The sequence below is a fragment of the Peromyscus californicus genome, unplaced genomic scaffold (genome assembly GCF_007827085.1).
Source record: "Peromyscus californicus insignis strain IS unplaced genomic scaffold, ASM782708v3 Scaffold_4__1_contigs__length_199733344, whole genome shotgun sequence".
Lineage (NCBI taxonomy): Eukaryota > Metazoa > Chordata > Mammalia > Rodentia > Cricetidae > Peromyscus > Peromyscus californicus.
This window is the reverse complement of record NW_026294562.1, coordinates 164451223-164467506: the sequence shown is the minus strand read 5'-3', so window position 1 is coordinate 164467506 and position 16284 is coordinate 164451223. Positions and strand designations below refer to the sequence as shown.

At 36.1% G+C, this 16284-nt stretch overlaps 1 protein-coding gene across 2 annotated transcripts in view; it reads left to right on the top strand.

Moving 5' to 3' along the window:
• The first annotated feature begins 613 nt into the window (after nucleotides 1-613).
• Nucleotides 614-16284, top strand: part of LOC128094774 (probable alcohol sulfotransferase) — a 40299-nt gene continuing 24628 nt past the window's right edge. For both annotated transcript variants that reach the window (XM_052713297.1, XM_052713295.1), the window contains exons 1-3: nucleotides 614-746; nucleotides 1819-2027; nucleotides 3572-3698. In XM_052713297.1, the coding sequence (XP_052569257.1) occupies nucleotides 614-746; nucleotides 1819-2027; nucleotides 3572-3698 (469 nt within the window). The remainder of the gene's footprint in view (nucleotides 747-1818; nucleotides 2028-3571; nucleotides 3699-16284) is intronic.

Here is a 16284-nt window from a genome sequence, read left to right as displayed (position 1 = left end):
TGCTCATCTAAGGATATATTCACATACAAAGAGAATTAAATGGACTCTGTATGTTATGTAAATGTGTGATCTTATCAACATAGCAGTGAAAATTAAAGAAGGGATCATGAATATGGGAAAGGAAGGAAAGCATTGGAGGGGAAAAACGAGGCTGAGGTGTAGTGAAGGCACTATATTTATCAAAAACAATCCCTACTTTTAAAAAAATGATTTTACATGGCAACTTTTTTTCAGGGCAACATTTTTTATGGTCTCTGTAAATTTTTTGCACATTTGAAACCATTGTGAATACTTAATTGTATTAGAAAATATTTTAACTAAGCCTTGTTTCAATGTCTAAGTACTTGTTATTGAGTTTCTGGTTTGGGGCCATGACCTCAGGCTCACAATTTTCTAGAACAATCTCTGAATAAGTTCACAGTTGCTTAATACAGCAACCTTTGACTGGTTTCTGCAATCTCTGTTTCTCCCTATCAGCAGCTCATTTCAGTACAAACTTTGGGATGTTAATGATTTTTTGACTGCACTATAAATTTTACCTCTCAGCATTTGCTTTAATCTGAACAGTGATCAATGCTGGAATTCTCACAGCACCAAGAAAGAGTTTTTTGGGATGTCAGCCTACTTTTGGTTTGAAGGAATACCTTTCTCTGCTATATTGTCTAAAAGAGAAATTATTGAAGGAAGCCGTGACAAGTTTGTGATCAGAGATGAAGACACGGTCATAGTGAGTTATCCTAAATCAGGTAAGGAACATCACTGAGAATGATCCTGAACTGTCTGTGGAAGTTTGGGGCTTTAACCATCCTTTATTTAGGTGGTGAATGGAATGATTTATATATCTCATGTTTTCAATGGTTTGTGGGCTTGAAGAGCTGTATCTGAGAGCATTATTACTCAGAGGAAGAACTCTAACCTAAACAATGTTGTCAGTGGAGCAGTTTAGGCACTAGCAGTGCCTGAGCTGTTCCTTGGAGCAACGACTGTTTCCTAAAGCAGATTGTGGCATTCGTTTCTCTCTATGTGGAAGAGATATTGATGAGAATAAACAAATAAAAGAGCATCAAGAATCAAAGGCATGAATGTAAGAATATGTGGAGGAGAGGACAACATCAGAAGAATTACCATGGACCTTCTTCAAGTAGAGGAAAGAGTCTCAAAACTCAAGGAAGCAAGAAAGGCATCATGGTCATTCCGGGAAGGAGTGTGGTAGATAGCAGAAGCAGTAAACATTGGTTAAGTATTAGGTTGCTAACATAAAAGGGCAATAACATGGAAAATCTAAGGACAGTGGAGTGCAGGAAAAGGATTCAGATAATATACCAGAGAATAATGCTAGAGAAACACTCATTGACAAATGAGCATATAATCACAAATACATGTGTGTATGGTAAATAGACCATGGGATTTATTTAAGCTAAAGAGAAGCAGTACTAATACATACAGTGCAGGATGGATGCATCTTAATGACACTGTATTAAATAAAATGTTTCAGTCTCAAGGACAGATACCATGACTGCATCCCTGACAAATATCTGGAATAGTTGAATTCACAGGAACAGAGTGGTTCTTGACTGAAGGGAATGTTCAATAGGCAGGTAGGGTTTACTGAGTAAAGATTCTCAGTTTTGTTAGGTGAAGTATTTTCAATCTTCTGGAAGAATATATTTTGTACTTACACCATGTGGATATTGCAAATACCACATGCTTTTGTGCTTGGAAACAGCTACATTGTAAATTGTATGGTTGTATATTCTATTGAAGGCTTTTCAGAAGTGCTTTTGATATGAGTGTCAATAACTTTTCCTTCTTGTTCAGGAACTAACTGGCTGATTGAGACTGTCTGCTTGATTCAGACCAAGGGAAATCCCAAATGGATCCAATCTGTGCCTATCTGGGACCGCTCACCCTGGATAGAGACTCTAAAGGGATTTCCAATATTAATCAATAAGGAAGGACCACTCCTCATGTCCTCCCACCTCCCTTTCCATCTTTTCCCCAAGTCTTTCTTCAGATCCAAGGCCAAGGTCAGTGTCCAGTAGTTGAGAAATCTTTGGCCAAATGCTCATTGAACTTATTCTACTGTGTTGGGCCCTGGACCTCTGCCTGAAATGCATTCAACCACCTCTCGGTGATCCTGGGCAGATATAATGCAAAAAACTGTGTTATCACAGTAGGGCATTCAGGGAGTACACATACAGGTCAAGTAGAGCTCAAATTCTAGTGTACAGTGGATATTACTGTTTTGTTGTCATCAAAGTCATTTAGCTAAAATTGGTTCTACATATAGCCAAAACCTAGTGGGTGAATCACCCAAGCAGAGTTGCTCATAGGGGAAGCAGCCTGAACAGGCGCTAATGCTGTAATCTGGGAGATTGTTCAACAACCATGGCTTATCTGTACCCATTGTGTCTTGCTGTGTCTAGCTGTCCATTAAGATCTGTAGCCACAAAAATCACCGACATCACTCATAGGGGATCTCCTAAAGGAATCAGAAATATCCAGGTTCTGACACATCATTGCTCAGTGTTAATAAGAAAGTTTTGTGGAAATCCCCACACCTTAGAAACTATAATTATTTATGCTTAAACTACAAAGACAAATGTAGAAAATAATGTCTCTTGAAACTATCACAATGAAGTTGTGATCATAAAGCTATATTTATGTGTCTTATGTGGATTTAGAAAACTTGTGTCTGGAGAAATTAAGGCCCACAAGATGAATTATATAATAATGTCACAATGAGCATTGGGACAAAATATTTATTTCATTTCATTAATTTTTTAATTATTTCTTCTGTTTTGAGATTATACTATAATTACATACATTATTCCCCCTTCTTCCTATCTCCAGGCTTACCATCATACCCCTCTTCTTTGTCTTACAAATTTGTGTTTTTTCATTATTTGTTGTTACATCTGTATATGTATCTACATAGTCCTAAGTACCTTGGTACAATCTGCTCAGTATGTGCAATGTTACTTGTATTATGTTTTCAGGGCTAAGAAATTGGTGTTGTATAACCAATTGCTATGCTTTTCCCATTTCTTTCCATCTCAGCATTTTTTAGGTGCTCATGGGTCTTTGTGTTCACCATTTTGCAATGAAACTTTAGCATTAAACTCTGCATAATGATTTTTTTGAGAGTTTTCTTTTATAGTTACAGTTACAGAAACCATTTTGTTTGTCATTTTGAAGATAAATTTAGCATAGTATGCATTATTCCATGTATATAAAACATTCTTTCACAGTGGATGGATAGTCTTTCACCCTGTAAAATGTTGATCTTTACAAGTATTGAATCAATCTTGTCTTTTTATTGTTGCTGTTGGTTTTATTACAGTATTACTGACCTCAGTCATTTTGCTGTTACATTTTTGTAAATCAAAATTATAAAAGAAAATTCTATAAATATAAAAATTTGGAACTTCTGTTCATATTTTGTTCAAATAAAAATAATAAATATTTTTGGAAACCTTATTGATATTTGATTGACTTTTCATATAAACTATGCCAGATAAAATTGGTTTACGACTATATTGACCTTCATTTACATGTTTTTCCATTTAAGGTGATCTATATCATCAGAAATCCCAGAGATGTTCTTGTGTCTAGGTATTTTTTCCAACGTAACACAAACCTTATTGATAATCCAGAGTCACTAAGAACTTACTTTGAATGGTTCCTCAAAGGAAACGGTGAGTGTCCTGTTAAATATACAGGTTGAGGGAGGCTCAGTTACATTTATGGAGACAAGGTGTGATACAGATTAGGCTGGCCTTGAATTCTCTATGCAGATAGGGATTAACTTGGATATCTGCTCCTCCTCCCTGTACTTCGTGAGTTCTAAGACTATAAGCACTCACTTCAATATTCAGTTTCTTTAATGCTGGGATTCAACCCCCAAGTCATTTATGTTATCTAACTTGGTTACAACTCAAGCCTTTAGTATATTCTGTATTTTAACTTGGCTCCCTCCATCTTATTCCTCTACACTCTACCAACCAATCCAAGGATCATTACCATTACAAACCTAATTGCGAAGTCTTCCTGTTCCCACAAGCCACTGCCTAATGGCACAGCTACAGCTTGACCTATGACTAACAATCCTGGCAATATTTGGAGTATCTAGTCTTTCTAGTACTAATTAGAATGTTATACCTTGTGGTTAACAGAGCAACAGTGGTAGCAACAACACTAGGACCTATTTCTTCCTCATCATGAATATTTGAACATGCTGACTATATCAGATGTGAAGTCTTCTCAATCAGAAAATGATTGGTTACTCTAATACCACAATTGCAGTTATTGCACCAGTAGGTATATATTGTATGGATGGTTGAAATATCAGTGTCCATATAGTAATATTATTGACAGGATTGTCCCACTAGAATCGTACATAAACCTTCTGTTACAATGAAGACTATTCAGCAAAAAAGGCGTATTTCAGCTCATTCCCAGTTTTCTTTCCTTATGTTGTGTGACAAGACTATGATATTGGCTTTAGGAATAGGGTCTAGCTGGGCAGTGGTGGTACACATCTTTAATCCCAGCACTCGGGAGGCAGAGCCAGGTGGATCTCTGTGAGTTCAAGGCCAGCCTGGCCTACAGAGCCAGATCCAGGACAGGCACCAAAATTACACAGAGAAACCCTGTCTGGAAAGAAAAAAAAAAGGAAAAGAAAAAAGAAAGAAATAGGGTCTTCCCAACCAGTTTTTGTGGGCAACTGACAGTAGTGACAGTTGCCTACATTATTTGGATCTTCAGGCCCATTTTGGGCAACAACTCCTAGTGAGGTATCCCAATAATAGCAATGCAGTTTTCATTTTATAACCAATAACTTCTGGGAGCAGTAGTATCTGCTCATGAAAGTTGCCTTGATTTAAACTCTTTAATAAAATTTTAAATGACTTTACAAACTAATGAGTTTGCATATGGCATTTTCATATATTCTTGGTTTTGCTTAATTCTGTCCCTAATTTACTCACCCCATCTTTATCAACACAATCAGTCTCATATTCCCTTCCTTCATATTGATACCATATGTGTCCTCATATTTCTCTCTTCTTAAGGTCTCTTTTTTCTTGCTACACTTCTAATGGTTCTTTTCTGCCTTCCTCTCCTTTATATATAGATCAAGGTAAACATGCTAAAAATTTGTCTAGAATCCAAATATGAGACAAAAGATGCAGTGTTTGTCTACCTGTGCTTGTGTTAACTTATTAATTATAGTCTCTAGTTCCAAATATTTTACTGTGAATTTCGTAATTTCATCTTTAAAGCTGAATGAAATTTTATTGTGTGTACATATCACAATCTCATCTATTTTCAATTGATGGGCATCTAGGCTAAACCTGTTCTGTAGCTATTGTGAATAGAGCTGCAATTAGCACAAATGTTCAAGTACCTATGCAGTTGTATATATATATGTATGTCTATAGTAGTACATACCTACCTAGTTTGAGTATATACATAATTTTTGATAGCTGGGTGATATGGAATTTCTGTTTTCATCTTTGTTAATGATTCCCACAGTGATTTAAGTAATGGCTATGCAGTTTTCAGTCCCAACAGTGTTTTTCTTTCCCCACAATTTTTATGAAAATTAAAAAAAACTAAATTTTATTATAAAGCAACTTGTATATAAAAACCAGATTCACCAAAATTATTGAGACTCAGAGTCTATATAATTTAATTAATTCATGTACAGTTAGAATTGGTTTCCAAAAGAGAAGCTGGGAAACTTCATATTAAATGTTATACTTTCAATATTGCTTATATTTCACACAATTTTGGACCACAAGACCCCCAAATCCATGAGAAATTTAGAACAAGAAAAATATAAGCCTATATTCTCATTTAACACTCCTGTCCATTACTTGCAACTACTCCTTTCTCATCCCTTTATATTTGAATTATCTTTATTTTCAAAAATTTTCAACATACATTTCAAACATTTATTTGTTTTTTTTTCCTTTTTTGTTGTTTCTGAGATGCATTTTCTCTATGTTACAGCTCTGGCATAATTTTTTTTATAACAATGTCCATTCTGACATAGATAAGATGGACTCCTAAGTAATTTTTACTTTTTATTTGTCTTTCCTTGATAGCTAATGTTGATGAACACTTTCAAAATTCATATGAGGCATTCTCTTTCTTTTATGGTATGGTTTCTAGTTCCATACCACAAGTTTTGATCCATTTCTTTGTTTGTATTAAATATTTTATTATCTTTAATTCTTTTTAGATACTAGATACACATTGTCTGGAAGCATATAACTGGCAAAGCTTCCTTCCATTTTATTAGCTGAACCTTCACATGATTAATGATTTCCTTTGGTGGATAGAAAACTTTTAATTTCAAGGAGTCCCACTTGTTGAGTATTTGCCTTATTTTCTGAGTGAGATGAGTAGCATTTAGAAAGTCCTTACCTGTGATTACCGCTCAAAGCGCACTTCCTGTATTTTCCTCAATTGTGTCAGAGTGTTGTGTCTTCTCTTGACGGTATTGATACATTTACAATTGGTGTGAATGTGTGTGTGTGTGTGTGTGTGTGTGTGTGTGCGTGTGTGCGTGTGCATGTGCGTGTGCGTGTGTGTGTGTGTGTGTGTGTGTGTGTGTGTGTAATGAAGGATTAAGATTGAACTTCATTCTTCTACACATAGCAATCTAGTTTCTAAAATACCATGTACTGAAGATACCAAGATCTTTCTTCCAATGAATGTTTTTGATATTTTGTCAAAAATACAGTGCCTGCAGTTGTGTGAACTTATGTCTTGGTTTTTATTTCAATTAATCCACATGTTTGTTTTGTGTCAGTGCATTGCTGTTTTCATTACTCTATCTCTGTAGTATAACTTGAAATAAGGTCCTATCTTTTTCCAAGGATGCTTTTATTATCTGGAATTGTTTGTGCTTTTGTATGAATTTATTATTGAATTTGTTCTTTAGAAATTACAAAGATTTATAAATTATATTCTGCTTATTGAAACTCTTTGCCCTCCCTTATCTCCCTCTCACATTTAGTAACCCCCATTCCCTACAGTTGTCTTTTATAACTTTCACATCTCTTTATTGGTGACCCATTTAATTTAACCATGATTTTTATCTTCTGTGGGAATGTGGGGTTTGGACTACCTATAGAAACCTAGTTGGCACCTCACTGTGGACCCAACTGAGGACAGTATCTTCCTACTACCAAGAATCATTCAGTATTCATAATTTCATTGTGAAGTTGTAGTGTCCAGTGAGTATCCTCATCAGTCCATGATACCTCATTTTTGGGCTAGTCTTATGCACAATCTTTGCAGCTGCTTCAGTTGCTTTAAGATCATGAGTACACTTGTTCTGTCATGCCCACATGTCAGCACTTTCCATCCCTTCTCTTTCTCTTTTGAGCTTCTACATTATTTACATTCCCTCTTCTGCAATGATCCCTGAGGATTAGAGACAGTTCTGTAGTGTTGAATTTAAGAATGAGCATCCAACCATTCCATAATAATTTGAAGATTACTAATTTTTATTTCTATGAATAACACTAAAATCTTGATTGGTATTATATTGAGTCTGTTCATTGCTTTTGGTAGGATGGGCATTTTCATAACATGAATTTCTCTAGTCTGTGACCATGGGAACATTTTTCATCTCCTAATATCTGCATAAGGTTCTGTCTTCAATGTGTTGAGGATTTCAGTAATGAGGGCTTTGCCTCCTGGGTGTATTCATTACTTTTCTATTGTTGTGATAAAACACCATTAACAAAGCAGCACATTGAAGGAATGCTTTGTTTGGAACTTATGATTCCAGAGCGATCAGTGTTAATCATTACCATTACAGGAAGCATGGCACCAGGGAGACAGGCATGGCATGGGGGTAACACCTGAGATCTCATACCTCAACCCACAAACAGGAGGCAGAAGGAGAGCACTCGAAACAGTGTTAGTCCTTGAAACCTGAAATCCCACCCAGGTGACATATTTCCTCCAACAAGTTCATACTTGCTGATCTTCCCATAAGATACACCAACTGCGAACCAAGTATTCAAACCTTAACATTATATGGGACATTTTTAGAAGCCAGCAAACTTGTTTAGATTTATCCTGAGGTGTTTTCTTTAGACATTTGTAATAGACTGATATCTCTGATTTGTTTCTCAATTTGTTCATCATTGGTATAGAGAAAAACTGTTTGTTTGTTTGATAATTTTGTACCCTGTCACTTTGTTAAAAGTCTTTATCAGATCTAAGTGATCCCTGCTAAATACTTTCAGTCTTACACTGATAGAATTGTATCACTCAAGAGTAGGTACTTTGACTTGATTTTTTATTTGTACAGCTTTTTTTTGTTCATTTATTTTTTTCTATCTTAGAATTTGGTACTATATTAAATAAGACTGGAGGAATTCAGTTCATTTTCTTCTTGGTTGTACTGGAAATATATTGGATTCCCCCTACCTAGTGGAATGTAAGCTACAGTTTTCCTACGTATGTCCACTAATATGCTGAAAGATATTTCTTCTATTCTAAGTTTTTGGCATTTTATACATGAGGGGATGATAAATTTTATCAAAAATTCTTTTCTATATCTACACAGATTACAATGGGTTTTCTGTTCTTTTTTTTTTTTTTTTTTTGGTTTTTCGAGACAGGGTTTCTGTGTAGCTTTGCGCCTTTCCTGGATCTCGCGCTGTAGACCAGGCTGGCCTCGAACTCACAGAGATCCGCCTGCCTCTGCCTCCCGAGTGCTGGGATTAAAGGCGTGCGCCACCACCGCCCGGCGGGTTTTCTGTTCTTGAGTCCATTTATAATATTTAATTTATATTGATTGATGTTTGGGTATTGAACCAGCCCATCACTGAGACTCTGGAATAAAGTCAACTTGATCATGATGAACGGTTGTTTTGATATAGTGTATGTTTGTGTGTGTGTGTGTGTGTGTGTGTGTGTGTGTGTGTGTGTGTGTGTGTGTACTTGTAGATGTGCATGTACATATATATGCATATTGTGTGGGTCCATATATATCCAAATGTGCAGGTTGACCATGTGGATTTAGGTCTTCAGGTTTGGAAATAAACAACTTTACCTGTTCAGCCATTTTACTGTCCTTTGATAAGTTCCTGAATATGTTATCAAACTATATTATTGAGAAACATTACAGCTATGTGAATCATAGATCTTGGTCTATATGATATTTGTTGTTAATATTTCTTTGTTCTTTGTATCATGATGATACTTCAAAAATACTTTGGTAACGAGCCTTATTTTCCTTCTTTTATGTAATAGTTCAATAATCTTTGTGTTCTCTGAAGGTCTGGAAAAATTCATCTGGTCTGAACATTTCTCTTTGTTTAGAGATTTTTTAATTACTTTTGCAAACTCGTTGTTGTTATAGGCCTTAGAATATTTCTATAACATAATTTTTATTGATTCTTTGGGAACTTCTCATCACGCATATCAGTCCCACTCATTGCCCTGTCCTTTCATATCTACCCTCCACCCTTGTATCCTGCCACCCAAAAGAAAATAAAAAAATGAAAAAAAAAAAAACGAAAACAAAAAACAAATATCTCACTGACCCCTCTGGGGAAATGACAAGCTTTGCTATCAATCAGCAATTTTCTCTTACCAGTCACAGCTCTCACATCTCCAATTCTGGCATACTTGTACCTGTTCACTCCTCTGTATTCCCCATCTACCCACCACATATTTGTTCATTATAGTTACATTGGGTGCTGTTGTGTGTCACACCACATACTCTTTTGCCCAAACAGCTTTATATTCAAATGTTCATTGCAATAAATGGCTGGTCTGGTTCAGGGCCTCTGGCTTCTGCTACACTATCAACAGTGGACCCTCATCCAGACTCCTCTCAGATATTTTACTATTGCTCAAAATCAAGGAAATCCTGTGGCTATGGTTCCACAGGACCAGCTCTTTCCATCATCTCCAGAAGCTCATACATAGGGTAGATGTTGGAGAGAGCCAACTAAAAGCTGAGGATATGATCTTCAGTGGTAGCTGAGTTGTTCAGCCACAGTATTTGCTGTGCCTTCCCTTGGCTCCAGAGGTGGCAGATGAGAGGTAGGGTCAGGCCTGACTATTTTACAGGTTTATTTTGGGTTATGTGTAGAAGGGTTTTGCTGCATGTATGTGTGGTTTTGGATATGTGTCTTGTGCCCACAGAGGCAGGAAGATGGCATTGTGAGCTATCATGTAGGTACTGGAAATTGAATCCTGACCCTCTAGAAGAAAAGTAAATATTTTTAACTTCTGAGCCTTGTTCCTACATCTACCTATTTAAAATTTTAAAATGTCATCTTAGTTTTATTTTGATAAGTTTTAACCTATGTAGAAATTAATCCATATATTTTAGATTTTCTGGTTTAGTGGAATGATTTTAATGTAAACTTTAATAAATCTTCGAATTCACTGGTGCTTGTCATAATGAGTTATTCCCTTTTCATGACTTACTGTGTTATCTTTTGCTGTTTCTCTTCCTTTTCTTAGTTTATCCATGGTGATATTTTATTTGTGCTCAAATGTGGTCACATTTTACTTTTGCACCAATAAATAAAGTTTGCCCTGAGATCAGGGAATATAGAAAGCCATTTTAAGTAAACAAAGAAGTCTGGCAGTGGTAGAACATGCCCTTAATTCTATCACTTAGCAAGCAGGGTCGTTGTGTGTTCAAGGCCACACTAGAGAACAGAGCCAAGCATGGTGACACATGCCATTAATCCCAGTACCAACCACAGAGGCCTGGAGGTCTGTACAGAGAGACAGAAAATGACTGAGCTGTGTAGGAAGAGGAAGTGAGGTATCTGGGCTAGGAGACCAATCAGAGGCCAAACAGCAAGTAATATAAGACGTGGTAGATAGGAAGCTGCAGAGTTGGTGAGTTAAGGTTGGCTGGTGGCTTTCCCTAGTTCCCTGATCTCTCTAAGGCTTTCACCCCTATATTTGGCTTCATGGCTTTTCTTTAATAAAACCATTTAGAAATATGTCTATATTTATCAAAAGTTTTGTCAATATTATTTATATGTTGAAGGAACAAACTATTTTATTGACTCTCTGGATTTGTTTGGTTGCTCCTGCTGTTTTCATTTCACTAACTATTTTTTAATGTCAGTGTTTTCTTTCCAGCTACTAATTTTGATGTTTGATGTATTCCTTTTCCAAAGCCCAAGGGTAATTCGTTAGCTAATTCATTAGAAATCTCTTTGACATTATAATGTAGTTAATTTGAACCTTAAACATCCCTCTTGGGGCATTTTCATTGCATCCCATAGGTTAAAGAATATTGTGGTATTTTTGTTTCATTTCATCTTTCAGTTCTTAATTTTATCAAGGACTCATTCATCATTACGTTATAAGTTGTTTACTCTCCATGATTTTGTTTATGTTCTGGAGTTTTTCTTATTTATTTACAGTCATTTTATAGTTTTGGGGTAGAACATAAGGAATTACTTTAATCCCCCTATGTTTGTTAAGATGTTCTTTCTGACCCTGTATAAATCTATTTTACAGAAAGTTCCATGTACTTATGAGAACATGGTGTATTCTTCAGTGTTTGGATACAATATTCTATAGATGTCTTTTAAGACCATTTTACCTGTGATGTCAGTTAATTCTATTTATTTTCTATTGGGATGAAGTGTTAACTATTGGAAATGAAAGTACTGTGATGCCTGCCTATGTCTTTACATCTAGTAGTATTTTCTGTGCATAACTGGGTGAACCTGTCTTTGTAATTGTACAGTTCTCCCCATGAATTGTTCCCTTAAGCAGTAGGAAGTAATGTTTATCATTGCTCAATAGATTTCAAGTCTATTATGTCATATTTGATCAGCAACATATCCCTGTTTTCTAGCTTCATTTTTCCAGAATCTCTTTTTTCCATTATTTCATTGTAAGTTTATAACTATCTTATATGATGGACTACAACAAATATAAACATCCTAGTACTTTAATCCAATGTCCTACACTGTTTCTTTTGATTAAGGAATTGGCCCCATTAATATTCAGTTACTAGTGTGTACCTGGTGTTTTCTTGTGTCCCGTCCTGCCAGTAGTCAGGGCAAACCTCTCCCACTAGGGTCCCCCAAGTAAACACACAGAGACTTATATTATTTACAAACTGTATGGCCCAATGGCTCAGACTTCTTGCTAGCTGTTCTTATATCTTAAATTAACCCATTTCTATAAATCTATACCTTGCCATGTGGCTTGTGGCTTACCGTTACTTTACATCCTGCTCCCCGTGGCAGGCTGGCAGCATCTCTCTGACTCAGCCTTCTTCCACCCAGCATTCTCCTCACTCCTTGTCCCACCTACACTATCCTTCCTGCCTGGGCTACTGGCCAATCAATGTTTTATTTATCAATCAATTCTAGCAACATATATTCACAGCATACAAGACATCCCACAGCACTTCAACTACAATAGTGAAAGATGTTTCTTGATTCCTCTCATTTTGATGATTTTACCAAGGTGATTGAGTTGTTTTCTTATTTAACTATTGGTCTAGTTTGCTTTATGGTCTCTGTGATAAAAACACTCTTGCCAGTAGCAATGTAGGGGAAGAAATTGTTTATGTGGCTCAAACTTTCAGGTTACAGTGTATCTATGGGCGAAGTTAGAGCAGTATCTCCAGAAGGAACTGAAGCAGAAACCATTTTACTAATCTGCATGTTAACTTGTTTCAGTGTCTTATGCTGAGTTGTCTTTCTCATAAAATCCAGTCACAGCTACCTATGCTGTGGGCCCTAACACACCAATCTTCAACCAGGACAAAAACTCAAATACTTTGTCACCAGCCAATCTGAACTGTACAAACTCTTAAATGAGACTCTCTCAGATAATTCTAGGTTGAGTCAACTTAAACACTGAAGCTAACTTTTGCTTTATGCAGCCTTGTGGATTCATTTTTTTCTCTTTACTGGAAAAGATTCCTATAAGTATATTCTGTAGAGCTGTTTTGATGGTCATAAATTCATTTTGCATATTTTTAGCATAATTTTTTCTCCTTTATTTATGGGAAGCAGTTTTGATGGGTACAGTAGTCTGAGTTGTCATTGGTTGTCTTTAGAACTTGAAATACAGTCCCAGGCCCTCCTGCATTTTAAAATCTCAGTTGAAAAATCTGTTATTCTGACAGAATTTCCTTTACATTTGACTTGGTGTTTCTCCCTTGCCAGTTTCAATGTACTTTCTTTAACTATAATTTTATGAGGAAAACATACTTTGTGGTCTTGTATATATGGTGTTCTAAATTCCTCCTTTATCTTAACTGGCATCTGTTTGAACAAAAAACAACCTAGAGAAAAAAGGGTTAATATATTTTACAACTCCAAGTTACAGTTTATTTTGATGAGAAGCCTAGGCAGGTAATTAAGGCAGTGTGTTCACAGACAAGAGTAGAGAGACAATAAATATGTTTGCTCTTGCTTTCTTGCCCTCAGTTAATATTCTCTTACCTTATGCTTTCCTGAACCCACCTGAGTAGAGAATGGGGCTGCCACAATAATTCTTCACCTTTTACATCATCAGTTAACAATCAGGATAATCTTTCATTGATATACCCACAGGCTTATGTGATCTAGATAATTCCTCATTAAAAATCTATTCCAAAGCAGATATAGGTTTTGGCAAGTTAACAGTAGGTAATTTTAATGTAACACCTCTTAGATTTTTTTCCATAAAGTGACAAATATTTTGGAATTCGCACTCATCTCTTCTTCCTATATTATCTTTGTTCTTATTGAATTGTCCCGCATCTTTCACCTTGCATTCACACCATGATATATTTTTCTTTTAAATTTTTCTTATTTATTGTAATCTAGTGTACATGTGTGCATAAGTGTCTATGTGAGTATACACCTCTCACAGAACTTTTGGAGGAACCTGAGAAAAACCTTGTGGAGCCAGTTGTCCATTTCTAATTTATCTGGCTTACAGAGACTGAGGTCTGGTCATCAGGTTTATATGATAAGCATTTTACCCATTGTCATGTCATGACCACACCATTCCTTTTTGTATCACTATTTAATTCATTTACAATGTATTTGGTGTGGAGATCATTTTGTGCTACTTTATACTTTTCATTTTACAATATAACTTATTCTTTAAAATTATATTATCATAGGAGTTTTAACAGATAGCTCTGGCCAAAAGAACTTAATGCGTTTTAGAAGAAGGTGCTTTGTTTCCCAGAACTCTCGCAGAGTGGCTCACTACTTCCTGTAACTCTAGCTTCAGGGGAAACCAACACTCTCACCTCTGTAGACACACACACACACACACACACACACACACACACACACACACACATACACACACACACACACACACACACACATACACACACACACACACAGAGAGACTTGTACTCACATGAGAACATATAAACATACAAAAATAAAAATACAATCAACCATTTAAAATTTATTTCTTTAACTACAAGTTTCTAGAGATTTGTATTTTCTCCACATATACATGTTTAAAATCCCCATTCTCTTTCTCCTTTTACTGCTCTCTCTCTCTCCTCTTCCCCCACACCCCCCTCTCTCTCTCTCTCTACCAGTTTACTTATGTACCTCACTCTGGTCATTAATGTAATTATTAATGCGATAATATAACCTTGAAACATACCTTCATTTGATTTCACTCAACAGGTTGCTTTATTGATGGTAATTTTCCTTTCTGTCATATTATGAGTTGCCATGCTTTACATATTTGTAACTGGAGCTTTCAGACTTCCTCTGGAAGTTTTCCAGGTGGCAAGAACACACTTGACTGGTTATTGAATATTACTCACCACTGACAGTAAAATTTTGTGGTTGTTTGTTGTGGATATAGCCACTAGGTCTCAAAATTGATACCTTTCTATTCAAATGTAACAAATAATAAATTTACATACGAGTAGGATGATGTAAGTATTAATTGGGTAGAGATGAATAGATCAAAATTCAAGACCATCTTTGTTTACATACCAAGATTGAGGACAGCTTTGTGATGGGGGAAATGTCTTTCTGTATGCTGTGAATATGTGTTGCTCCAATTGGTTGATTAATAAAGCTATTTGGCCTCTGGCAAGGCAGCTTAGAAACAGGCAGGAAGTACAAAGAGAGAGACAGGTAGAGATGCCAGCAAACTGTCCAAGGAGCAACATGTGTTGGGACGCAGGTAAAGCCACAGAACATGTAAAGATATATAGGTTAATATTTATGGGATAATTTAAGATTATCTACCTAGAAAAAAACTTGAGCCATGACCTTGCAGTTATAATTAATATAAACCTCTGTGTGTTTAAATTGTGTCTGAGCGGCTGTAGGAAAGCTTCAAGCTACATTTGGTGCCCAACATGTGGCAAGAGTTTCCACCCAAAACTTGAGAAAGCTTTTTTAAAAAAGGATTCTAAAAGGGGGTGAAAACAGCTTCCTAGTGTGTCTGTCTGGCTAACTGCTGCCTGAGGGCTTGAGTATAGCAGGTTTGTGGTATGTGGGCTTGACCAGCAACATGGCAGATTCCCCCCAGAGTATACAGAGGCATCTCCATGCTGCACGGTGGATTTAGCTTTTGCTAGTACACACAAAAGAAAAAAGGAAGAGGCTTTGGGCTACACACTTCTGGATGGAAGCACAGACCCACTGCCTCCTGGAGTCAGTGGAGAGCATGGCTCCCAGAGACAGTGGTGAATTATCTCCACCATGTTGAAAAGCTGAGGTAGGCAGAGTCTGACAATTCAGTACCAGCCACTGCAGTTTAAAGTAATAAATTCATAATGAGACAGATTCAAATGGGATAAACCCTAAAGAGATTACAGTGAGTGTAAAAATAAACATAGACTTGGAAGAGAAATGAAAAGGAATATAGAGAGTTATATAAAATAAAAAGTTTTAAAAAGTAAAGTCTTTAAAGAGACAGTAAAAGTAATATAAAAAGTGAGCCACATAAACGTGGAAATCATACACAGAATTTAGATTATATTGTCTTTGGGATTTTTAACTGCAGAAAGACATTTGATTATATGGGAGTCTAAGTTAAACCAATATATGTATTTTAAAGGTATTTTGACTTCAAAATTTGGATCTAAGGATACATTGCTTTGGAAATGAGGCTCTGCTTTTGTTTTCACAGAAAGTAAGAGGCTATGGATTTGTTCCATGTTAAGATGGTTCAGATTTGATCAAGCCAGACATCTTGAACTTTAACAGATGGTACCTATCAAGAAAGGTTATAACCAGGCTTCCCAGGACTTGAACATTATCTCAAATTTTCTCAGGA